Source organism: Vipera berus, assembly GCF_964194415.1.
Source record: "Vipera berus genome assembly, chromosome: 1".
Classification (NCBI taxonomy): domain Eukaryota; kingdom Metazoa; phylum Chordata; class Lepidosauria; order Squamata; family Viperidae; genus Vipera; species Vipera berus.
In genome coordinates, this window is record NC_138202.1 from 175,362,442 (window position 1) to 175,390,225 (window position 27,784).

The window sequence follows — 27,784 nt, forward strand, 5'->3', positions numbered from 1 at the left end:
ATTTGAAGGCATCCTGCTCCCCTGCTAAGTCAAAGTCAAGCTGTCTCCTTTTCCTCTTTTAATAAGAAATTATGTACGTTTCCAAAGGCAGGGAAGAAGACGCAGCATCCGGGCAGGAGGAAGGAAACCCAAGCCAATCCCTTCCTTCTTCTACAGCCAGAAAACAGCAGCGGCTGGAGGAGGAGGAGGAGGAGGAGGAGGAGGAGGAGGAACCCGGGAGCACAAAGGGATCAGAGGGAGGCGAGGCCAAAAGGAGGAAGCCCCAGGCAACGCTCCGCTCGTGCGGTCCGTTACCTTCCTAGTCCGAGGTTCCGCTCAGAAATTTCGGGAGAGGCACGCGAAACCCCGCCTCCTTTCGCGCTTCCCTTTCCAAATCCGGCGGAAAGGACGGAGGCGGAAGAGGAGTCACGCCCGGGTTGGATTTGAAAAGAAAAAGAAAAAAAAAAGCAGCCCCCGGAACAACCACCCGTGGACGCAACAGGACAATACAAAACAGGACGTACACAAACCACTTTGGGGGAGAAAAAAAAACTGCTCCTCCCTCGACAGAGCTATAGCTCCCAGGTTTTCCAAGCTGCCTTGCGTTGCCTCCGCGAGGCTCCCCCTCGCGGCGGCTAAGCGAGCGTGAGGAGGATAAGCGGGCGAGAATAGGGCCGGCTGGAAAGCCAGAAAGTCCTCTCAGCCACCAAGACAACGAGCCGAGCGGGTCTCCCGACAGCCCCAGCTGCCCACCCGGTCGCTCTCCCAGCGCGCTTTCGGATGGAGAGGGGTCCAAACTCCGTCCACGCGCTAACGGTCAAGCGCTGAAGGCCAGCGCGTGCCTGAGGCAGCCGCAACGCTCGCGCGCGCTCTTGCCTAGCCGCAGTTAAACGGTTCTGGGGTTGAGCGCCATATCCCTTTCTCTTAAATTGGAGAGTGGCGGAGTCACGTCCCAAGCGTAGTTCATTGAAGTGTCCCGGGTGAGAGATTATGACAAGTTGTGGCTCTTCTTTTTTTTTTCCCGTCAGGTGTCGGAATCACACTCTTCTTAATATGAAAATATAAATATAAACATATTTTTATATGTTTGCCCTGTTCACCGCCCTGAGTCCTTCGGGAGAAGGGCGGTATACAAATAAAATTATTATTATTATGAAAGCGGGTTTTTTCCCCGCTTTTTTTTCACTGCTCCCTAACAAGGTTTGTGCACATAGGCGCACCCCACAGCATATATTTTTTTCTAGAATTCAGAAGATTAGTTTATCCAACGCACATATTGCAGTTCTTTCATTTGCTGGAGTAAGGATTGGGCTTGACGGTTTTAGAACGGATCGTCCCCGCTATCTTTTTTGTGGTTTCTAATAAATAAGGGGAACTTCCACAGAGGTAGAATCTGATCTGAATGCTAAAGTTCAGAAGTAGAAATTAATTCTCACGTGGAAAAAGAATGCAAATGATAAAAGTTTCCAGCAGTGGCTTTTATCGTTGATGGGTCCAAGCACTTGTGCCTCCCATTTACAATTTTTCAAGATTTTTTTTCTCAGAAAAAAAGCCATTAAGCTAGGAAACTAAGACTCCTCTGAAAGCATGGACAATTCAGAGCAGCTCAAAACTCCGCTCTAATGCAGAGATTTCCCTTTCAAACTCCAGTCACTTCTGTGGACAAAAACTGGAGAAAGGTGCTTTGTGTACTTTGCTTTGAGCTCTTGAATAAAAGGCATAAATAATAACCTCTGAAATAAGTTTGTGTTATGGTGCTACACAGGATAGGTAAGTGAAGAGGCTAGTTCCTTCTTACCAAACCAAAATAAGAGCTTAACAGCATAGTATCATTGTGTTTTTCTCCTGTCCTGAAGTTGGAAGGAAAATAAATTGTAATATTTGGCTGCCCCTATAGGAATGTTTATTGCCCCTGAGAAGATGCTGATAGATTTGCTGTCCTCACATGTGTAGCACATAGCTGCTGCAAGCAGTGGCAGTGATGGGGAGAGAGTCTGTGTAATTTAATTTGGATTATCTGAGCCCTTGTTAATGCAGACAAAGCCTCTGAGATGCCCTCCAGAGACAGTATGTTTCTTCTGCCAATCAGAATGCAGCAGGTAGCAAGCCAGCTGCTCTCCCATCATGGGCAATCCATTAGCCTGCCAAAGAAGAATAGTGAGAATGACAAGGGCTGCAGCATGCTTCAGCAACCCTGACATGCTGAAGATATCTTTGTAGACTATAACCAGAGTACAGGTAGTCCTCAACGTATGACCACAACGGAGCCCAAAATTTATGTTGCTAAGTGAGACAATTGTTAAATGAATTTTGCCTCATTTTATTACATTGCTTTGTTTGTCAGAAAGTTGCAAAAGGATTACATGATCCTGAGACCCTGCAAATGTCATGAATATGAGTCAGTTGCCTAGCATCTGAATTTTGATCACATGACCACAGGGTTGCTACAATGGTCATAAGTGTGAAAAAGAGTCCTAAGTCTTTTTCCAGTGCTGTTGTAACTTTGAAAAGTCACTAAACAAATTGTTGTAAGTCAAAGATAACCTGTATATATTTGCCAGTTGCATTCTTTTCTGGATGGGGCTACCCTTGAAGAGTATTTGGAAGCTGTATAGCTGGTACAGAATGCAGTGGTACAGAAAGTTCTGGAGGCCCCTAAATTGTTACATATAGCACTACTCTTACATAAGCTGCCTTGATTGCAAGTTTGCTTCCAGACCCAATTCAAGGTATTGGTTTTTATCCCTAAAGCCCTTCATGGCATGAGATCAAATTATTTGAGGCACCATCTTGTTCCTTTGGGATTGGTCCACCCCACTTGCATAGGCACAAGAGCAGCGGCAGGATTCAGCCAGTTCGGCAGAACCAGTAGCTAATTTTTTGTTGATCAGGCCCAGAATGGACTTCCGGAAGCGGCATGCACACAGAGAACCTGTTGTTCACATATTTGAATCCCACCACTGCACAACAGGTCTTCTATTGGTATTAAAGTCTGTTCACTAACATGGCTGGTATAATGTACTGGCTAATGACCTAAAGGACAGAGTACTACATTTTCCACCATGTACAATGTGTGAGCAGTGTCTTGGGATCTTCTTGGCTTAAATAAGAAAAACTACTATTTTCAGAAATTGGCTTAAAATAATTTAAATTTTAGACAAAACAATTGTTCTGGTAATGCCAATGATGTGATTAAGAGAGAATACTATTTTGCCAGAATGTCCTGAAGCCAATGTAAATTTAAACTGAAAGGACACAAAAATATTGTGTAAACATCATAAATAATTTCTGTGAACTGCTTTGAGCTACAGATTTGAAAATAATGATCTTTTTAAAAATAGAAAATGTTGACTTTCAGTACAGTGTGTATTTTAATTTGATGACTGAATTGTTAAAGTGATCTTATTATATTCTAAATATTATATTTAGAAACAAAAATATATTTAGGATGAATAATAGAGATAAATCGAATAAAATACTTTATATGGCCAAGTGTGATTAGACATACAAGGAATTTGTTACCTAACACACTACACAATTCAAAATATTTTTAAATGCAAACTTTAATATATATTTTTCATGATATCCATTATTAAGTATTCAGAGAAATAAACCAAAGATAGAAATTGATGCCTGAAGCATCTTCCCTTTTTACCATTGGAGGTATGAAAAAACATGTGATGGAGAAGAAGAATGGACCTCTAAAAGTTACAAAGCTGAATGCTTCTCTTGCATTTAAAATCAAAACCAAGATAATTAGTAAGTACTAATTAAATTATAAATAATCAGACTCACACTTGCAAAAATAAAATGAATTTCTGCAGTATACCTGTATATAGTTACCAAATAAAATAAAAACAACAAAAGGCAAAGAGCTAATGGAATATTGTCAGATTGTCTTGATTATGTGCCATCAAGTCGGTGTTGACTGTTAGCAACCATATAGATTTTCTCCAAGATGATCTGTCCATAACCTTTTGGTCTTCAAGTCTTCCATCAGTGCTCCCTTTGCCACTGTAATTGGGTCTACCTGCCTTGCTTCTGATTTCCCTTTTTTCCCTTTCTTTTCACTTTTTCTCAACATTACTGACTTCTCCAGAGCGTGAAATATTTATACAATGTGTCCAAAATATGGTAATCTCAGCATAGTCATTTCAACCAATTCAATCAGAAAAGAGCTGGAAGGGACCTTAGAGGTCTTCTGGTCTATACCCAGCTCAAGCAGGAGATCCTATACCCAGTGCTTTTTTTTTGTAAAAGAAAAAGGTGCCGGAACTCACATATGTCATACAACCCACCTTGCCTACCCTACAAGGTTCCACCCAAAAAAGGTGCCGGAACTCCGTTCTGAGCGTTCTATGAGAAAAAAAGCCCTGCCTATACCATTTCAGACAGGTGGCTGTTCAATCTTTTCTTAAAAACCTCTAGTGATGAAGCACCTACAACTTCTGAAGGCAAGTTATTCCATTGCTTAATTGTTCTCACTGTTAAGAAGTTTCTCCTTAATTCCAGGTTGCTTCTCTCCTTGATTAGTTTCCATCCATTGTTTCTTGTCTTGCCTTCTGGTGCTTTGACCCCCTTTCTTTGTGGCAGCCACTCAAATACTGGAATACTGCTATCATGTTACCCCTAGTCCTTTTCTCTAGACTAGCCATACCCAGTTCCTGCAACCCTTCTTCATATGTTTTAGTTTCCAGGCCTTTAATCATCCTAGTTGTTCTTCTTTGCACTTCTTCCAAAGTCTTAACATCTTTTTTGTACTGTGGTGACCAAAACTAGATGCAGTATTCCATGTGTGGCCTTACTAAGGCTTTATAAAATGGTACTAATACTTTGTGTGATTTTGATTCTATGCCTCTGTTTATACAACTAAGGATTGAATTAGCTTTTTTGGTTGCTGCCGCACACTGCTGACTCATGTTTAAGTGATCATCCGCTAGGACTCCATGGTCCCTCTGATAGTTACTGTTTTTAGCCAGATTTTGCCTAATCTGTACTTGTACCTTTGATTGTTCCTGCCTGAGTATAAAGGTAAAGGTAAAGGTTCCCCCGCACATGCGTGCTAGTCGTTTCTGACTCTAGGGGTCGGTGCTCATCTCCGTTACAAAGCCGAAGAGCCAGCGCTTGTCCGAGGACGTCTCCGTGGTCATGTGGCCGGCATGACTAGACGCCAAAGGCGCACGGAACGCTGTTACCTTCCCACCGTAGTGGTCCCTATTTTTCTACTTGCATTTTTACGTGCTTTCAAACTGCTAGGTGGGCAGAAGCTGGGACGAGTAACAGGCGCTCAATCTGCTACGCGGCACTCGGGATTCGACCCGCCAAACTGCCGACCTTCTGATCGACAAGCTCAGCGTCCTAACCCACTCAGCCACCGCGTCCCTTTGTTGCCTGAGTATAAAACCTTGCTTTTCTCCACATGAAACTTCATGTTGTTGGATAAGGTCCATTGTTCAAGTCTTTTAAGACTATGAGCTTGTCTTCTGGGATGTTGGTTATTCCTGCCAGCTTAGTGTCATCTGCAAATTTGATGAGTTCCCCTTCTATTCTCTCATCTAAGTCATTTATGTTGAAGAGTACTGGGACTAAGACGGAACCTTGTGGTACCTCACTGCTTACTTCCCTCCATGCAGATGTAGTACCATTAAGGAGTACTTCTTGAGTATGGTTTGTCTGTCACTTACAAATCCATTTGGTGGTGATACTGTCCCACATTTTTCTAGCTTACCAAGAAGTAAGTTGTGGGCTATTTTATCAAATACTTTACTGACATCTAAGTATATACCATGTCCACAGCATTTCACTGGTCTACTAATTTAGTCACTTTGTCAAAGAATGAAATAAAATTGGATTGGCATGATCTATTTTTAACAAACTCATGCTGGCTTCTAGTTATAACTTCATTTGCTTCTAAATGTTGACAGTTCTGTTTTTTATTATATTTTTCCAGTATCTCCCAGGTATTGAGGTTAGGCTGATTGATCTGTAGTTTCTTGGATCTGTTTTTTTTTCTTTTTTGAAGATGGAAACCACATCAGCTCTTTTCCAATCCTCAGGTAGTTCCCCAGTGCTTCAGGATTTTATGCCTTCAATGAGAACTCTGAATTAATTTGTTCTGTGATCCATTTCTATTCTTATTTATCCATGGCATTCACCACCATGAAAGTTCAAAAGCACTGTTTCTACCTTCTTCAAATCCTACTTTAACTTCTAAAGAGAATCACAAGGAAAATCATTGCCTGCAAAATTCTAATCTTTGTGGATCCAAATATCTTTTCTAAGGCCTTTATAATTATCTGCATTGTATTTCTTGATTGTGATTCCCTTACTGTTAATAGTTGAACTCAAAAGGCTCATTTGAATGTCAAATCAAATCAAATCTTTATTACAGTCATAGACCAGCATATCACTTCAGTATCTTCATTGTCTGTTCTAAGGATGGCTGCTGTACTTGTCATTAGTTTGTGCTAAATGTAGTCCTATATTGTTATTGTACTCTGTTTCTTTCAGTATTAGAAATCCCAAATAATCTGCATTTTCAGCTATCAGAATAGTGACATCAGCATAACACAGGTCATTGATTTTTCTTACACACTCATCTTAAATCACACTCATCATCTTCCAATCTAACTTCCTGTAATGTATTGGGATTTTACTTGAGCTGTTTCACTTGTCTTGTTTGAATGCTGCTTAAGGTTGCTCAATTGGTGTGTCTGTGTAACGGTCTGTGTTCTGTTCCTGTTTGCCTCAATAAAGCAGTGTTCCTGTTTGCAACCTCTCGTCACTTACTACCTCCTAAGAACTCACTACACAACACTTCCCTCAATATATATTCATCATATGTTGGGGGAAAAAATTTACAGCCTTGTCTCATTCCTTTGTTGATTTGCAAGCAGTCTGTTTCACCATGTTCCATCTAAACTGCTTCCTGAACCGTGCATTTTGCATTAGGATAATGAGATGCTTTGGGATTTCCACGTTCCTAAGTACATCATACAGTTTGACATGATTGTTACAATCAGAGGACTTTCTATAATTAATGGACCATATATTTACTCCTTTTTGGCATTATTGACATCAGCAGTAATATATGTAATTCTGCAGCCTTTTCTAAAACCAGCTTGAATATGTGGACTTTCTCTTTGCATGTAAGATTCTAATCTGTATTCAGTTACCTTATTTGCTAGTATGTGAAATTAAGGATATTGCAATAGTTTGCACTATATGTTAAGTCTCTTCTATTTGATAATGATATACCGTATTTTCCGGCGTATAAGACGACTGGGCGTATAAGACGACCCCCAACTTTTGAGATGATTTTCATGGGTTAAAGTCTTATACGCTGGAAAATACGGGTAAGTAGGAAGTCAGGGCTGCTTCTCAATTAGGTGAAGGTTTATCAAGAGCTTTTGGCCTCGAGATCAGCTTTGCTCTGCCTCGCCTAAACCTCGTCTCCTCTCACGTTGGCGCCCCCTTCTACTTCAGCCACACGCGCTTGGCTGTTTCGGCCAGGAGCGACGAGCATTGTGGCCCAACACTTCGGGAAGGCACCAGGTCTGAAAGAAGACGGTTCTTTCCGTAGGTTAGTTAATGAACAGGGTGGTGGAGGGCGGGTGGTGGTGGTGAAAGAAACGGGCTCAGCCCTGCACCGCAAGTTTGAGATTCCCTCAAAGAAAGCCCCGAGTTTCCAAGTAACTAGAAACCAGAAGGAGCCCTGCGTGGCACTGAGATTGAGAAGCCCGTTTACCCTCCCCTGCATTTTGCTGTGCTTTTCTAAAGTTTTCCAAGAAAATGCAAACTCGAGGTTTTTCCTCCTTTCACTTGCATAAGTTTTCGCTGGAGTATACAGAAAGGGGAAAAAGAAATAAAGGGGAAAAACCCCGCACATATTATAATATTTATTTTTCAAAAGGCTGCCTTCTACTTCAGGGCGGAGGGGCGACCCCGGGTTGCTGAAGCCCCAGTGCCAGCTTTCCGCTGCGGTCTGCCTGTCGCAATTCCCGAGCTGCGCCTTCCCGGGCGGGTGTTGCTGTAGGTCTGGCCACGGCACCACGCCCTGAAGTCGAACTCCCAGGGTCGGGTGAAGCTCAGCTCCACGCAAACATGTCATGTCAGCCTCCGCCTGGCTTCCCGTGCTCCCTTGAGCTCTCGTGCTTACCGAGCGCCGGGGGCTCGGCACGCGCTTGACTCCTGCTCCCTTCCAAAAAAAAGGGTCTGCTGCCCTAGGACGCCGGTAAGCTGGAGCCTCAGCCTCGGTTGGGCTGGTCGGTTTATTTATGAGGAGGCCGTCTTTCGCCATTCTCGAGCGCTGGATTTGTCCGTTTCCACTAACGTCTCTGCTCCCGAGGATTTACTATTTTCCGGCGTATAAGGCGACTGGGCGTATAAGATGACCCCTAACTTTTGAGAAGATTTTCATGTGTTAAAAAGTTGTCTTATACGCCGGAAAATACGGTATAGACTATATCTTCTAACTTGCTGGCTACTGTGTGGGTCTCCAGATTTGTTGGCATAGTTTTGTTAGAAACATTATAGATTCTTCTTTTTATAATAGCCACATTTCTATAGATACATCATCAAGATCTGTAGCCTTCTGACTTAGCAATGACCAAAGTATTGACTTAACTTCATCTTCTAATACTAGAGATTCTTATAAATAGGAAATACCTTCTAAAGCAGCAGTCCCCACCCTTTGTGGCACCAGGGACTGGTTTTGTAGAAGACAATTTTTCCATGAATCGGGGTGGGGGTGGTTTTGCATGCAACCTAGATCCCATGCATGTGCAGATGAAGTTTCACTTGTTCGCAAGGTGCCTCGCTTGCAAGGTGCTTGCAGTTCTTAACAGACCACAGACCTGTACAGGTCCTTGGCCTGGGGGTTGGGGATTCCTGTTCTAAGGTATCTTGGATGTTGACATTGCACTGAATCAGATGATATATATGCACTGGCATCCTTTAATGTACCAATTCAAGATTGGAATCTCCTGAGTTAGGACATCTTTTGTTCTGTTTCTATCTTCAATGTCTTTACACATGTTATTGTAATATTTCTTTTTTATATCAGAGCTTCCTGAAATTCGTTATTCTTCCCTGAGATATTTCTTTCTTGGCTTTAATTTCTCTTCTCTTGGCAATTTCTATCATCTATTCTAACATCCAATTCTGTTTCATCATTTTTGGCAAGTTCAACATTCATCCTTAACAACAACTTTGATTTCATTCTACAGTTCCTCTGATTCATATCAGTGAAGTTCAGAATTTCAGTGCGATTCCCCATGTACTCTTCGTAAATGATGGGATATACTCAAGATCATACTATGAATGTTGAAGGGACTTCCGGGTGGCAAGGCTCCGTTGATGGCGGTCATTTTTGACCATCAGCCCTGTTGTTCCGTTCAAATCGCGAAAACAGCGACTATCAGCTGTTTTGCGGTTTGGGAATCCTCCCCTCGGGAGGAGGGTGAGCATTCAGGTAGAGGTAGAGCTCCCCTAGACCCCCAGAATTATCAATCTGGGGGTCGAAGGGTGAGAGCTCCCTCGGAGCCTGAATTAACTCCAGACTCGGGGACTCCTCTGTTTTAAGGCTTTAAAACAGAGCAGGACACTGCAACCATCCCTGCACTCAATATTGTACTTTGGATTACTTCGATGCAGGCAGAGCTGAGCAGGAGAATATTGAAACAGCAAGTACCGTATATACTTGAGTATAAGCCGACTCGAGTATAAGCCGAGACCCCTAATTTTACCCCCAAAAACTGGGAAAAGTTCTTGACTCAAGTATAAGCCGAGGCTGGGATCCGCCGAGTGGCTTTCAGCACTGGAGAAAATGCAAAATCGCTCGAGACCAAACTCGAAGGAATCAGCTGCCGGTGGGAGCGAGGCGATCCGTGCGGTCCCGTGACAGCCAGTCGGGCAAGCAACGCGAAGAGCGGCAGGGCTTTATTTTTGCACCGTGGAGCTCCCCCTCCCCCTCCTCCCAAACTCCCCCTCTCTCCCCCTTCCCCCCACTTCCCAGAGCTGAATACAGGGTATTAACCGGCGGCGGAGGCTTGCAGAATGGCGGATCGAGCCTCTGTCGCCGGCGGCTGGATCCGTGCTCCACAAGCCTCTGCCGCCGGCTGGATCCGCGCTCCGCAAGCCTCTGCCGCCGGCGGAGACTGGATCCGCGCTCCGCAAGCCTCTGCCGCCGGGGGAGGCTGGATCCGCGCTCCGCAAGCCTCTGCCGCCGGCGGAGGCTGGATCCGTGCTCCACAAGCCTCTGCCGCCGGCTGGATCCGCGCCCTGCCGCCGGCAGAGGCTTGCGGAGCGCGGATCCAGCCTCCGCCGGCGGCAGAGGCTTGCGGAGCGCGGATCCAGTGGGGGGGGAAAAGCCCTTTAGCAGGATTTGCCTGCATGCCGGCGGAGGCTGGATCCGCGCTCCGCAAGCCTCTGCCGCCGGCGGAGGCTGGATCCGTGCTCCACAAGCCTCTGCCGCCGGCTGCATCCGCGCCCTGCCGCCGGCAGAGGCTTGCGGAGCGCGGATCCAGCCTCCGCCGGCGGCAGAGGCTTCCGGAGCGCGGATCCAGCCTCTGCCGCCGGCAGAGGTCTAGGGGTAGTGGGGGGGGCCTCGCGGACATAGATGGGCTCAAGTGGAAGCCAAGCAGCCCTCCCGAATCTGGGCTTCTGGACGGAGCAGCCGGTGGTGCGTTTCAAAAAGCAGAAAAGTTGGATTTTGAACATTTCAGAGGCCGTGGGTCAAGCAGGCTACGCTTCCCCGGGCGCTGCAATGGCACCCGTTTTCCCCGGCGAGTTTTCCCTACCTGGCCCCTGCAGAATCGCGGCGGCGCCCCTGGAGAAGCCTACCCCGAGGCTGCGGCCGATTTTTCCTTCTCCAGGCCTCTGCCGCCCGTTTCTGTCTGACACACACACACACACACGCACGCACGAGGGGGAGAAACAACGCTCTGGGCGGCAGAGGCCTGGAGAAGGAAAAATCAGATTACCCCTTCCACAAGTAAAACTTCCAGTTTAATTACAAAGGAAGAAGAGAGAAACTTAGATCAACAGCTCACCTTCCTTTTCCTCTAGGTTGCAAGGGGAAAAATAAAAATCAAAGATCCTTGGAAGTAATGGTTGGAAAAGTTTGCAAGTCTTTGGGAAAGTTCAAGAAGTGAAAGGAATACCCTCCTCTTGAAAGACCAGATAAGGCAGACAGGGAGATGAAGAGTTCAACCGAGTTTCCTCTTTTGTTCAGGCTCCCCGATCAGACAAAGAACTAGCCAGCGGCAGGTTTCTCCCCTTTTCCCTCCCATCTCTCTTCCCCCAACCCTTGGGTCCCACAGCAACTCACGAACTCCAGCCGCTCCTTCTCCTTCGAAAGGTCTAGATCCCGAGATAAGATATATACAGAAATATACATAAAGAGAGAGACGGACGCAGGCTGTTGGTTTCTCGCCTCATCCCTGGCTTCCAGTTCAAAACTTCCCTCTAAGTGAGCCTCCCAGAAAAACAAATCTTCATGGAGGCGGAGGAGGCAAGGAGAATCCCTCCGATCGTTGTTTCCGGCAAATGCACCTCTTTGTTTGGGTCCCCTTTGACAGGCGCAGAGAACGATCTCCCCTCGCAATTCGGCTGGGTGGGCGCCGGGAGTCCTCTTCCCGTACCCAAGGACGAAAACCGGGGCTTTCAAGAACCCGGGATGGGAGCCGGGAAGTGGAAGGGCTACTACTCAAAGCGCCGCGCTGGGAGGAGGGAGAAAGGGAAAAGGGGGGAGGGGGAGGAAAACAGGAAGCAAGTTTTGGGTGAAGCCTCTTTCCTTTCACTTTTGGAAGCGCATCCAGGCGAGGAGAACAAAAGCGTCGCCTCGGCCGGGACTCGGCGCGCTGCTTTTCCCGGCTTCTGACATCGCTACCTGTTGTACAGGCAGGGAGGGGGGGAAGCCAGAGCATCCAGCGCATAACAAAGCCTCAGCCTTTTCACCTGTCCTCCTCCTCTTCCTCCTCCTCCTCCTCCTCCTCCTCCTCCTCAGGAGCAGCAAAAGCCACTGGACTCGGTCGCCAAATACCGACCACAATACATTTTGGGGGAGGGAATTGGAAAAGAAAGCAAAGAAGCGCCCGGCCGGCCAGGGCGCATCTGCTTTTGCCAGAGGACCCTCTGCGTCTTCCCAAGAGTCGCGCAGAAGCAACAAGTCGCGGCTCCCGACCGCTTGGCAAGCTGCGAAAAAGGACACCCGGGTCCGCGCCTGGGAGTCCCGGTGTACCCTAACTCCTCTCCGAGCCTCTGCCGCCCGTTTCTGTCTGACACACACACACACACGCACGCACGAGGGGGAGAAACAACGCTCTGGGCGGCAGAGGCCTGGAGAAGGAAAAATCGGCTGCAGCCTCGGGGTAGGCTTCTCCGGGGGCGCCGCCGCGATTCTGCAGGGGCCAGGTAGGGAAAACTCGCCGGGGAAAACAGGTGCCGTTGCAGCGCCCGGCGAGTTTAAAAGCAGCGGGTGCAGATGCCTGAACAAAAGAGGAAACTCGGTTGAACTCTTCATCTCCCTGTCTGCCTTATCTGGTCTTTCAAGAGGAGGGTATTCCTTTCACTTCTTGAACTTTCCCAAAGACTTGCAAACTTTTCCAACCATTACTTCCAAGGATCTTTGATTTTTATTTTTCCCCTTGCAACCTAGAGGAAAAGGAAGGTGAGCTGTTGATCTAAGTTTCTCTCTTCTTCCTTTGTAATTAAACTGGAAGTTTTACGTGTGGAAGGGGTAATCTGATTTTTCCTTCTCCAGGCCTCTGCCGCCCAGAGCGTTGTTTCTCCCCCTCGTGCGTGCGTGTGTGTGTGTGTGTCAGACAGAAACGGGCGGCAGAGGCCTGGAGAAGGAAAAATCGGCCGCAGCCTCGGGGTAGGCTTCTCCAGGGGCGCCGCCGCGATTCTGCAGGGGCCAGGTAGGGAAAACTCGCCGGGGAAAACGGGTGCCGTTGCAGCGCCCGGGGAAGCGTAGCCTGCTTGACCCACGGCCTCTGAAATGTTCAAAATCCAACTTTTCTGCTTTTTGAAACGCACCACCGGCTGCTCCGTCCAGAAGCCCAGATTCGGGAGGGCTGCTTGGCTTCCACTTGAGCCCATCTATGTCCGCGACCCCCCCCCACTACCCCTAGACCTCAGCCTCGGTCCCCTGTCCGACCCGGAGGAGTATTTTTTTTAAAAAAAACTTCCATCGGGATTTGTTCCTGGAGTTTAAATCCTTGCAGTCCGAAGCAAGAGAGAAAGCCGCGACCTCCTCCTGCGGGAGATTCTCTGCCGGCTCCGAAGAGCTCGACCACCAACGCCGGGGCGGCAGAGGCTTGCAGGGCTGGCAGAGGTGGCGGCAGTCCAGCGTTGTTTCTCCCCCTCGTGCTCCCCCTCGTGCGTGTGTGTGTGTGTGTGTGTGTGTGTGTGTGTGTGTCAGACCCGCAGGAATGGCTAGTAAAGGTGGCGGCAGTCCGGCATTTGCGTTTCTCTGTGTGTCAAGCCCCGTGGGCTCGACACACAGGAAGGGGGAGAATGCCGGAATGCCGCTTCCCTACCAGCCATTCCCGTGGGTCTGACACACAAACGCACGCACGAGGGGGAGAAACAACGCTGGACTGCCGCCAGCTCTGCAAGGCTCTGCCGCTCCCTTCTCTCAGCAGCCTGTTCCGAACGAAGGGACAGTTCTTTTTTTTTGTTGACTGGAGTATAAGCCGAAGTGGAGTTTTTCAGCCCAAAAAGTGGGCTGAAAAATTCGGCTTATACTCAAGTATATACGGTATATGATCTTTAACTCCGGTTTAACTTAAAAGAAGGGGAGGAAGATGGCGCTGGAATAAATTTTGGGGAGAAAGCGGGAAGAACAAAAGATTAAGGAAAATAAAATAAAAGATCAAGGAGGAAGACAGAACGTGGATTTTTAAAGTTGTAAAAGACTGTTAAAAACATTTGAAGTTGGCTTAAAAGAGATTTAAAATATTTAGATATTTAACAGTGAAGCAATAAAGTTGCAATTTGGGCGGAAAAGTGAAAGTGAGAAATGAAAGTTAATTGGATGTTAAAATGGCTTCCAAATCACATAGATTTACTGTCTCTAAAAGTGCGGGGGCATCACCAGTTCAACAATCTGGACTTCTGACATTGATGCCACCCCCCGCAGCACCTACACCCACATTAACACTAAAAGATTTAAAAGATGCTTTAAAACTTCAATCTGAGCAAATGGCAGAGCTCATTAATGAGAAGAATAAGGAAATACAAGAGGATATTTTGCTGGTATTTCAGAGACTGACAGTTTGTATTGAGAGTCTGGATGAACGTGTGGAAGAAGTTAATCAAAATAATTTGCTATTGGAGGCTAAAATGTGTGAAGCTGAGAATAAAATGGATAAAATTGGTGATGAGCTGGTAATGATACAATATAGAGACATGGAGTTTGCTTTGAGGATAAGAGGTCTGAAAGAAAATCCACAAGAAAATTTGGAAGAGATATTGGCAAAAGCTGTAGCGCCTATTTTGGGTTGGCATGATGAAGACTTTAAGGGCAGGATATAAATGGGATTAAAATAAAATAAAAAAATATTGGAAATAGATAAAATATTTTGTGTCAACTCCTGGATTGCTAGGCAAAGAAAATTACCAAGAGATGTGGATGTTTATTTCACAAAGAGAACGATTAGAAATACGATTATTCAAGCTTTTTATAATAACGGATTTAAAGTGGCTGATCAAGAGGTCTTAATTTTTAAAGAAATTCCACCAAGAATTTTAAGAAAAAGGAAAGAGTTTGTTTTCCTGAAAGATGAATTTAAAAAACGACAGATCCAGTTTAGATGGGAGATACCAACTGGGATATTGGTGAATTATGCTGGTACAAGATATCGTCTTAATACTGTTCTGAAGGCACAAGATTTTTATTGTAATATACTGAAAGCAGACTCACCGCCATCCCCAGAATTTGAAAGAGGAAAGGAAGAAAGAGTGTGACAGATACAATCAGAAGGCATACAGCGAGATGAAGGAATCACCTCGCTGATTTCAAAAGAAGTACAGCAAACTCTGGAAACTGTGCAGCTCTTGGTTTCATTAGAAGAATTAAAGGCCCCGAGAGTGACACGGGCTGCAACCAGACGAAAGGCACAACAACAGCAACAGAAACAGTATCTTACAATTACAACTCAAGAATCTACTAATAGTGAAGTAGTGGGGGCAGCGAGATCAAAGATGCAGATTCTTGAGGATCTGCAAGCCACGCTCCAAAAGCATTAAGTCGCAAAAGATGGTAACAAAGTTTCTATAAAATAATTCAATGGAATTATAAATCGTGTATTTTAATGGAAGACTGCAACGGAGTGCTGGATAAACAGATAGATAAAAAAGGACCTTTTAAAAGTACTCCAATCATGCAAGATTGCCTAAATTCTTTTTTGATTTGAAAGATGGGATGTGATTTATTATATGGCTGGTATGTATATTAATTGTATGATAAAAAGGTGGATAATGTTTTTATAGAAAATATAAGTTTGGGATTTAAACATGATGTGATCACATATAAAGATATTTTTAGACTGGAAAGAAATGTATGGCAATTAAAGCCATTTAATATTCTAAAAGAAGGAAAAATAGTACAAACTTGGTTTTAGTATGGCCAGATATAAGTTAGATGGAAAGAAATTTGGTAAAACAAACTAGAGATCAAAGTTAAGTGCATATAAGAGGGATATATAATGTATTGATAGAAATAAATGCAGAAATGGAATTTGTTAAAGATTGTATGATAAAATGGGCCCAGAATATTCAGGAGTTAATAATGATGGATACCTGGGGAAAAATTTGGGTCAGAAATGTTAAATTTATTCAGGTATAAAATTTATGAGAGAATTTTTATAAAATGTTTTATAGGTGGTATTTAGTTTTTAAAAATTTTGCATGTACTGTATGTATTCAAATTATCAATCTAAATGTTGCAATGTACTATCATATATGGTGGACTTGTTGGGTATTATTACTAAATTGATGTTGAATTTAATAATGGCAGCAAGACTTTTGGTTTCGCAATACTGGAAGAAGGAGGAACTGCCTACTATAGAAGAGTGGACTTCAAAGGTTTCAAACTTGGCAGAAATGGTAACAATTTTAGCATATTTGAAAGAGCAATCGCAACAGAGAGATATCTTGGAATGGAGAAGATGAACCGATTATATTCAGAATTAATATGGGACTAAAAAATTTCATTTAATATATGAATGAGTATTAGAATTATAGGATGTATTATTATTTAGTTATGTTTAAGTGGAGTTAAAGAGTGATAGGATTTAAAGTGTATTTATAGTTGGTTAGCATATTTTAGCTTAAGTTTGTTAGAGGCAATACCCTGTATTCAGCTCTGGGAAGTCAGGGGGGGAGGGGGAGGGAAGGAGTTTATGCTTAAAATATATTGTAAAACTTTTCAATAAAAAAATCATACTATGAATGTTGATTAGTTTTGTTCTTCTACTTGACTTGGAACTCATATGAGTAGTTTGAGATCTATTCCACAGTCCATCCCTGGTTATATCGTTGCTATTATAACTGGGTTCTTCCATTTACTTCTACCAATAATATATTGTAGTCAGTTTGATTTCTATGCACACCATCTGGTGAAATCCACGCATCATTTTGGTTGTTGGAAGGCTATTTGAGCAGTGAAAAAGTAATTTGATTGCAGAAATTGATACAGTAAGTGATTCTCTGGCTTCATTTCGGTTTCCTAGGCTGTAAAGTCAGACTATTTAATATATCCCACTTTGGTATTCTACTCTCTAGCAATATGACAGTATAGTAAGTTTAGAAAATAAAATATAGTTATATCATTATTATTCAAATTACTTTTGAGGATTTATGGACCAGAAGTAGTAGCAGTATGAACATGCCCTAATTTTTTTTCTTTTCATTTTATTCAGACAACTCTTCACTTTTAAAAAATTCTTTGAAAAGTAATAATAAGGCATTGGCCATAGCCCTTTGTACAGAGAAAGAAAATTCTCGGAGGCTGAAAAATGAAAAGCTGTTATTACAAAAAGAATTGGATGGGCTGAACTTGCAAAATATCTTACTTCGCCAAAAGCTAAGTTACCTGGTACATTCTAAAAAGTAAATGGTGGGATCTAATATTTGATTCACGACTTAGGAAAATAAAAATAACAGAAAATATCCAATTATTCCTTCCTATTAATGGATAGCTTATATCAGTAAAATGTTCAGGGGGCAATTTTATTTTTCTTTGCAATTCCTTGAATGTCCTCAGAATCTGATGCTGGATTTATTTAATTATTAGATTTATATTCTGCCTTTTGTTTAGAAGCTGAAGGTGACATACATCATATTCATTCTGTCAGTCATTCAATATAGCTTAGGTCAGGGATACGCAATGCAAGAATAATAGGAAAGCTATAATTGTTTTAGGTTGTAATTTCAGAATTTTCAAAGCCTTCCAGAGTTTTCCTCTATCTCTTCTTATATCAAATAGAATCAGAGGAAGGTTATTCCAAATTTCTTTCACATACCTTCTCTTTTCCCTGAACTGTGTTATTTCTTTTTTTACATAATAAAAACTTTTCTTAATCCAACATCTTAACTACACCATGCTGGCTATCTCTGCTTAAAAGCTCCTGCAGAGAAAGAAATGATGAAAATTCCCTACTAAATAATTGGAGGTTTAAACCACAATGAATAGTTTCAGTCCAATAAAAAATAATATCTAAATATTTATAAAATAAGTATCCCTATCTCTCTTTCTAGAATTCATGGAAATGTGGTGATATCTTTTTTTTTTAATCCCATTTATATCCCGCCCTTCTCCGAAGACTCAGGGCGGCTTACAATCTAAAGCACAAATCAATGTGCTTAGCAATAGCCTTTATCCTGCTTATAAGCATGCATAGCTATTAGCAGTATGCATAAATAATCCATTTAATTAATTACTAATTTCACCAATCAGCATTTCCAAGAAGGAATGACTCTCTCTTGTTCACAAACAGAAAATAGGGATTTCTGTCAATTTTCTAACTTGTCATACATAGTTCCCTAATTTGCACCACACTTGGGAATTCTATTAATTGGTAAGGATTAATTTTACATGAAATACTTTATTACATAAGAAATTGATTTCTGTACACATCATCTGGTGATGTCTGTGCATCATTTTTCATGTTATGAAAAATTCAAATCAGTAAATTAATAATTTTGGTATTTTTTTCTTTTTATTACCTCTTTCCTAGATTTTTAAAATAATCATTTAAGAAATCTGCTTAGGTAAAATCTTATGCTCAGTCTAATAATTGAGACACTATGAGATTTATCAGAAATTTGCTCTGATGACAAAATACCATGTTGTACCATGGCAGATTCATCAATTGAATGTTTTATGTATCATTGGCAGATCCAACAGTGTATAAGACATATACAGACTGACAGCTCTATCCCCCATAAAGTTATAAAAACTTCAGGTTGCCATGTCTCCTTCTATACTATCTGATTTGAAACGATGAGGGGAATTTGGAAGGGGTAAATTGGATGAAATGTTTCCCAAGGTTTTGGTTCATCAGTAGATTTTTATATCGTATACAATTTTTATGGTATTTTTTAAAATCCCATTCTGAATTGACATTGGACATGACAGACATTTTGCTGATGTACAGTAGCTGTGGCATATCTTCAGTCTCAGAATAATGTGAATATATATTTATTATGCTTTCCTAGATCAAATATGTTTCAACACTGCCTCTTTCTTTGTCCTAAGATTAAGAGCATTTTTTAAAAAAACAACCTTTTTTTCTTACTTTGGCGGTATAAATAAAAATGTATCATATATATTTATTTTTTAACACACAGAACAAAACTCTAAAAGAAATTCAAGCATTCATGAATAATATTTTAACTGCAATTGAATTAAGCACCTTTTCTGAGGTATGTACCAACTGAATGACTACATCATAGACCTAAGCAGGATTGTTATTATATCTGTGTTTGTAACTCATTATTACAAATCTTAGTTTTAATTTGCTTTTTCAGATATTTTCAGATATTACTTGACATATGGTGAAATTACAAGAAAGGAGTTAATAAAAATAACCAGCATTCTATTCACCTGAAATATGTATATAGACATCAGTTCAGATCTACATATATTATTTATGATTTATTTAAATTCATTGATTCTCCATCTCTAGTGGACCTGGACAGTGCACAAAAATAAAAGAGACCTAAAAACAACTAAAAATATTAAATCAACAGAAATGGCCCAGATTATTTATTTATTTATTTATTTATTTATTTATTTATTTATTTATTTATTTGGTTTATATACTGCCCTACTCCCAAAGGACTCAGGGCGGTTTACAAGGCAAAATTTAAAAACAATACAATATAAAATTAAAATTAAATTAAATTAAGTCTAGCCGCAAAAAATTAAAATCACAATTTAAAAACATTAAACCCCTCAGTCCAGACCAGATAGCTCAAAGAGCCAGGTTTTTAGGTCCCGGCGAAATGAACGAAGGTCGGGGGCAGTCCGGAGTTCCATTGGCAGTTGATTCCATCGGGCAGGCGCGCCCACAGAGAACGCCCTCCCCCTGGGGATCGCCTGTCGGCAATCTTTGACCGGCGGTACCCTGAGGAGACCCTGTGGGAGCGCACAGGACGATGGGAAATTGATGCTGGCAGCAGGTGCTCCCTCAGATAATCCAGGCCCATGCCATTTAGGGCTTTATAGGTCATCACCAGCACCTTGAATCTCACCCGGAGGGCAACTGGAAGCCAATGCAGCTCGCGGAGAAGAGGTGTTACATGGGAGTATCGGGAGACTCCCATCACAACTCGCGTGGCTGCATTCTGCACCAGCTGAAGCCTCCGAGTGGTCCTCAGGGGCAGCCCCATGTAGAGAGCATTGCAGTAGTCTAGCCGGGAGGTCACAAGCGCATGGGTGACTGTGCGTAGGGCATCTCGGTCCAGATAGGGCTGTAACTGGCGCACCAGGCGAACCTGGGCAAAAGCCCCCCTGGCCACGGCTCCTATATGATCTTCCAAACTGAGCTATGAATCCAGGAGGATGCCCAAGTTGCGGGCCCTATCAACGGGGCGGGTAACATCTCACCCCCCATAGTTAACGATGGAAAAGATTGGTTAGTCTGAGATGCCGATATGCACAGCCACTCTAATAGTAAAATCCACACAATAAAACAAGGGCCATTAAACAAAAAACAAAAATCAACCCCAATCTTATAGCAATAGCACTTAGACTTGTATACCACTCCATAGTACTTTACAGCCCTTTCTAAGGGGCTTAGAGTCAGCATGTTACCCCTAACAATCTGGGGCCTCATTTTAGTGATGTCAGAAGGAGGGAGGCTGAGTAGGCCCAAAACAAACTGCATAAATTTTCAAAAAGTTAAAAACATTGAATCACACCTAGTCTAGCATAAATAATATTCTAAAATGAGCAGTGTTCCATATTTAATCTATATTTCATAATGATTTGTAATGTATATTACAAAATTACAAAATGTAAATTACCGATTAATATTTCCTTGGAGAAAATCCTCACAATCTAAACACTATAAGTATAAATATGCTCATAGGCTGCAGGGCCTCTTGCATTCTTTGACTTTTCATGTTAAAAATTAAAACATTAAACATTTTAGTTAAAAAAATTAAAAACCAATTCCAAATGAAGAAAAATGGCAGCCATCTGTTTGTCCATGGTTCTTTGATCGAAATGCTAATTTCTTACAGAATGAAGTGGTAACTGCAGTTTTGTGTCCCCACTTAACCCTAAAAATGGCAAAAGATAATTTGGAGTAATAGGGAGCAGATATGAGGAGCAGATGTTCTATTTTGCAAAGGGCAGCCACAAGTCTTGGAATTCCAAGCCATGAAAATCTTGGAATATCAGGAGCATGCTAACATATTTTTCTTTTGAATAGTGTATTCCAAAACCTGGAACAATGGATGATCCTCAGTGCCGCAATTCTGGTCATGAATCCAAGCTTTCAAAAAATCAAATAAGGTAATATTTGAGCTTAAATATTAAAATAGATAAAAAATGAAAAGAGGAAAATCTGCCAATTCAACCAAATATGAAGAGCTACTTCAGAAACAGTTTCAAAGATTATTTTTACTCGGAAAAAATATTTGCACTTTCAAATCCAAAATATGCATAACCAATATATGAGTTATTTTCACATCAGAAAATTTATGAAGTTATCATTTGTTTTTATTTTGCTAGCACAAGCTACAATTTATATTGTTGTATTTTGTGACTATAGTATATAGCATATCCAATTGATTTTAAATGAAATATTTAAGTCTGGTTAGTATTTTCTCTGCCTTGTATGCGGGCATGCTTCCATAATAGGATATACTACTTTGTACTCTGGCTCAAATCATCTTTCAGTACTATTTAAATTATGAGCCTTTGTTTTGTTCCTTTTTAAAGGTGTAAACACAGTTTATCATACAATCAAAATTCATTTTGTTTTTAAAATGATTATATTAATGACTATTATTCACTCTTAATAATTCTCTCCTTTTCCTTTTTCTTTCAGACCTACTGAACAATATTTGAGCACTCCTCATATTATAGAAAGTGATGGGGAAAAAGGGAAGTTGTTTGTATGTGACACAGATGGCCCTTTTGAGCAGATATCTGTACTCTCAAAAGAAATTACAGCAGATCAAATGGACATGCAGATATTAAACCCTGAGCAAATGCCAAAACCAAGTGAAATAAATAAAATAGAAACAGAATTTGCCACAAATACATTTCCAGAAGGTATACTATATTAATTTTTATACAGTGGAGAAGAATATAGTCTAATATATATAGAGAGAGATCCTAATTCATCCCAAATTATCATCACACAACTCAGATCTGATTATCTGAGAGAGACTGAACAATTGATAAATAGAATTACAATTCTCAACGCTCCAATGTTTGGGAAGAATGCAGACTTCACCTCAAGAACTCAGAACAAAGACAATAATGAAAGATAATACATACTATAGAATAATTCAACATTTGGAATTTGTTCTGTCAGTTAGCTAATTCAGAAGCCAAAAAGCAGAAATGTTAAAGGGAAAGGAAATAAAAATCATTACATAAGGGAAACAATTGATAATTGGTGAAAAGGAAATTATACAGGAGAATAGTAATTCAAATGTAACCTTCAGAGAAGCCTTGATAATGTGACTCATTTAATTGGCATTTTTAACAAATGTATTAAAATAGACTTTTTAGGCAGAAAAATCATTGGGAAAAATGTGGCAATTTTAGGAATTGGCTCATTTAACAATGCAAAGTTTAAAGTAACTGCAAATTCTTGTTTCAAATTGCTTGAAGTTTTTTTAATGAAAAAATTATTTTTTCATTAAAAATAACTGAACAATAAAGTAATGAATACCAGAGATAATGTGCCAACACAATATCCAGAGCACTTCTTCACAGTCATTTTTAAAGGGCGGGAGAAGGGCGGGATATAAATGGAATTAAAATAAATAAATAAATAAATACTTCTCCAAAGATCTACAAGCAAGTCAAATATTGCATTGTGATTAGTACTGAAAAAAAGATTTCATTTGTTTAATAGCAGTATAAAACCAATGTTATACATATTAAAATAAAACCTGTACATTTTAAATAGTTTTCTTGATTTTGTTTTTCAGAAAAGCTGTCTATTGTTTTTAATAATACTTCTGTGGATTATGCATCATCTGCAAATGAATATGAAAGTCAGTCAAAAGGATATAATAATCCCTTTCCAATCCACCGATATATAAGTGAAAAAAAAGATAGTAACTGTATACTACATTTTTGCACGGCCAGCATTTGCAATATTGATATTGGTAATCAGAGAGACCCAAATGGTGTTTCACATATTAAATTGACTTCCCAACCTAGCAGTAAGTTTGTTCACATGAACAAAGAAGATTTAATAAAAAGTCAAAAATCAGAGGAAACTATATATGATACTGATATGGAATTAACTGCGAGTGAATTGGGTGAAATAGTTATAATTAAATCTAGAGATAAGAAATTTAATAAGTTTAAAGCTGACAAAATTTCAGAAAATCTAAGAAAAGTAACATCTGCAAGTACAAAAAAGCACATTAAAAAAAATATAGCAATGAACCAAAAAAAAAGTAACGAAAATGTTCCAAAACCCATCCAAACCATTAAATCAAAGAAAAAATTACCACTCAAAGTAGAATTGTTTGAAAAGACAACATCCTGGGAAGTGGAACGGGAAAATGCCAATGAACAAGAAGCTGTGAAAGATAATAAAGGCAGTAGCAAAAATTACAAGCACCTGCATTTAATAGATATCAACTGTCAACTACAAACTACTAATATTCTACAGTCAGAAAAAGAGGAAAAAACAATTTCTGAAACCGTAGAGGGAGTAATTAAGCAGAATCCAGGAGAAAATTTGGAAACATCTAGTATGCCTCATTCGTTATTACAAGATAGTAATATTGGAAATTTGCTATCAGTGGCAAGCCCCATAATGGATAAACCAAATTTAACCACAAATGAGAGTTATCCTGATACTTCCAAAATCAACAAATCAAAGTATTATGAAATGGAAAATATGCAGCATTTAAGAAATTTGGAAAGATTTGGATCAAAGGAATGCAGATGCGATTGCCAAACAAAACATTGTCAAAGAACCCATGTAAAAAGTGGATGCAGCAGCAAAGAAGTTACTTGCAAATACAATATAACAGCAGAAGGATCTACCGATGCTTTACATGTTTCAAAGATTTCGCAAAATGACAACAGAAGAATTTTTGCAAAAGCTAGCCGGAAGACATATATTATATATCCAGGCTCTCTTAATGAGAGAAAAATGTACGTGAAACAGAAATTACACAATGAAAAATTATATGATGAAAATATTCCACATAAGCCATCTGAAGAGGAAGGAAGAATTTTCAGTGTTCAGAGAGTAACTTCATGTTCCGTAAAAGATGCTGAAATTTCGATAGAAGCAATAAATGAAAAAGAAGGTTCCACATCAAAGCCAAGCAGAAAAACATATTTTGTTTGTACACGTGATCAAAATAAAAAGGAGAATATCCCTGTTATAAATAAATCTGAAAGGTATTATCAAGAAGAAAATGATTGTGTTTTTACAAAGAAGGCAGACATAACTTATGAAGAATCGTGTACCAGAAAGCCAGTGCAAGATTCTGGTATGTGTAATCTTCATTGGGATATAGTTAAAGACTTACTCTGGTTAAAAACTAAAAAAAACTAAAAAGTTATTGCTACCATATACAAAAAAGGAATGTTAGCATCTTATTTATTTATTTATACTTTCATTTTTCTTAATGGCATTACAATTCTAAGAATGCCTGATACAATAGACTCCGTCAATTTATTATTCTATAATTACTGTATTTGACAAGTGAAAATAATACACAGGAGCTAGTCGTCATGAAAGCATATGCACAATAAATCTTTAAATGTTTCAAAATAATCACAAAACTCTGATCTAGTCATGGACATGAAGCGATATAAATTAGTCGATTGTAAGGTCCTTGTTTTTGAGTTTGATCTAATGAAAACCTAAGACAGATAATTTTAGGTCTTCTTGTGTTCTGTAACACAGTGGGCAACATGCTTTCTCCAATGAAATTGGCCAGAGAGAGAAATTTATGAATAGTAAGATTCTAAACCCATATCATAATCGTAATCATAATAGTAAAGTTGGAAGGGACCTCAGAGGTCATCTAGTCCAATCCCCTGCTCAGGCAGGGAACCCTGTACCATTTCGGACAAATGGCTGTCTAGTCTCTTCAAAGACTTCTATAATCCAAATATATGTATGCATGCGGAGCTGATTTATTTCATTTATTTATAAATTTTAATGTGGTCCATTTCACTATCAAATGACTCTTATGTTAAGATAGTACATATTTTTGAATAAAACATTTTTAAAAATCCAAAAATATTTCTAATTAGTGACTTAAGTGTTAATTGAATTCCTAGGGAACAAGCCTCTTCAAGAATTGACAAATACTGGCATAAATTCAAATCCCAAATCCAAGAAAGGTATAGAAGAACATTCTGTACAACCTGTTCGACGCAGGCGAGCAACAGTTTGCTACAAAGAACCCAGTATCCAAAGGTTAGAATATAGTTTCTTCCCTAATCTCTTCTGGTTTTGGAAAAGTAAATTCTTCATTTGTTAAATCTGATTTCTGATAATTGCAGATATATTAAAGTTAGAGCAGGTTTTTAGCCAACAATTTGGTTTCTACAATTACTATTGAGTAAATATTTATAATGAATTGCATATTTAGTATACCAACCCTTTTAAAGTCCATAAAATGAAAGTTTTATTTATTTCAGCTTTTAATTTTCCTCTTCACCCAAATTTCAAGGAGGTTGGGCTTATCTTTCTTGTAATTGGATAATCTTTTCTATGCAGATATCTTCCCTTGTACTTCTTCCCATCCTTTTGTTTTTATTCTCATGTTGAGCAGAATTCTTATTATAGATCTGTATAATTCTAACAAAATAAATAAATGAGGTTCACTGGAATAGGTTAAAATTGCCAATGCGTTTCAGGGATGAGCAATAGATATAGTAGCAAGAGGTTAAAATGTTAGTCAACATTTTCTGAAAAAAAATATCACTGATTGGCTTACCTCAGTGCAGATGTTACAAGTACTTCATGTGCTGCATTACCTTTTTATGCTAGAAATATGCATTTTTTTTCAGCCTAGAGACTGCACTTCCTCTTGGGTACTGATTTGATACCTGAACTCATAGCTAGATGGATTGGCTGAACATTTCAGACCTCTCAATTTTTTAGACGTTTGAGAGATTTTAAGTCACCCATTTATCAGAAAGTAAAATTAGTTAGATTTCTCCCTACCTGTCCCTTTCTAATCTTCCTGAATACACATTATCTCACTGTTTGAGTAATGGTGTACATATCAATGTTCTGTGAGTGTGCAGCCAAAGAGGCAGAGAAAAATCAATTCTGTAATTGCCAAGTCAGTTATTTGGGGTAAGGCAGGGTTGTCAAATTGCCGGCCCGCAGGCCAGATGCGTCATGGCAAAACCGCACCCACCCCATTGCTGGCAATGGGAAAAAAGTCACGATACATTGCGACACATCACATAACGTTGTGAGTTTGACACCCCTGGGCTAAGAGAATGACTTGCCCAAACTTTCTCAATGTGCTCCTTGTCCTCTGAGGACTTGAATCAAGATCCTCTCTTATCCAGATCCAGCATTCTAACTTGTGAAATGTTTATCTTCTTTGACCTTTTTGTTATCATAGACAATTTCAGAAGGACTCAGTTGATAACATTAAGAGTACTGCCAGGCTTTAATCACAGGAGTGAGGCCTGTTACCAGATACCAGATCCGGCAAAGGAAGACAGACAATTGGAAAGGAAGGCAAATGGAGGGAAAAGGAGGACACATTATTTAGCTTTCTTGGCATCTGTAACTAAAATTACAGTGAAAAATTGTCAAAAAAAGTAGCCTGCTTTTTAAATAGCAGGAATGTGCTAGAGTGGTTAGGAGAAAAAGCCACCAACGTGTAATTGAATAAGGTCTTATCAATTTCAGACAGCACAGCAAGCAATCTAGAGAATACTAATCAATTAATTAAGATCACAGAATAACTAACTTGCAGTTAGCACTTTGAGGTAGTCCTTGACTTACGATCAGTTGCTTAGCAACCAAAGTTATGACAGCTCACCTTAAAAGGCCCCAGTTCCAAAATTCTGATGCCAGCGCCCCCACCCCAGTCGCCTGACTATATTTTGGGCATTTGGGAACCAGCCTGCATTCCTGCCATTTGCAGCATCCCTCTGTCTAGTGATTATGATTTACACTGTTTTTGCTGAAAACCAGTATTTACTTCAGGTTTTCAAAAACATTGCTTCATAGCGAACAATGGGCTTGCTTAACAACCACTGTATTCACTTTATAATCACCATGTTCATTTAATAAGCAACACACACAAAAAATAGTAAAATCGGGTCTGGTCATGTGATGACCCACTTTACAACCATATTATGACTATAATAGCAGGTTCCATAATGGTTACACGTTGAGGACTACCTGTATTAGAAAAGTGCAGTGCTATGAAAAAGTGCTATGCAGTGCTATGAAAAAGTGCTATGAAAAAAAAGCTGCCTAGGAAGAGAAATCTTGTTAAATACTGAAAAAGATGGACAATATATTATTTTTAGTCTATGCTTGCCAGACAGAGGACATGAGGAGGACATGTCTCTTTTTGCCAGATGACTGGTAACTCTAGGCCTACAGTGTCAAGAATTAAATGCAAATAATCTAATGATAGATATTCTATTAATTCTAGCATTTATTAATCTCAGCTATACTGTGTGAATATTCAATGTTTCTACCCAATAGTGATTTAAACATTTTGTTTTATAGCAAACTGAGGAAAGGAGAAGATGCTACAAAGGATACATTTCTTAATTTTCCAGTTTTCAAAGTGAAAAATAAGCAACATTTCAAGACTAAATCCAGATTAATCTAAAGAAAATATACAGAAAACAATGATTTCTATGAATACACTATCCTTTAAATAGATTTCATAATTTCTTTCTCAGTGATTTCACTTACTTTCCTTTAATTGTTCGCTTTAATCTCTTACCAAGTTTCAGAATGAAATAAGCTAAGTAAATAGGTATTGGAAAACATTTTGTTATCAGTACAAATTTAACCTTTTCAAAGATTACGTAGTATTTTCTGAATTAAAATTATTTCAAAAGTTATAGCTGTTTAGCTGTTGT

The 27,784-nt window shown here is 40.2% G+C and overlaps 1 protein-coding gene across 1 annotated transcript; it reads left to right on the forward strand.

The window, feature by feature from the left end:
- Positions 1 to 71: 71 nt before the first annotated feature.
- LOC308675718 (uncharacterized protein) lies at positions 72 to 27,784 on the forward strand (the record flags this gene model as incomplete). Its single annotated transcript, XM_081341236.1, has 6 exons — positions 72 to 266; positions 20,925 to 21,007; positions 21,546 to 21,772; positions 22,663 to 24,192; positions 24,992 to 25,130; positions 27,423 to 27,784. 6 exons carry the CDS (start codon positions 72 to 74, stop codon positions 27,526 to 27,528), a joined length of 2,280 nt encoding a protein of 759 aa, XP_081197362.1. The 3' UTR covers positions 27,529 to 27,784.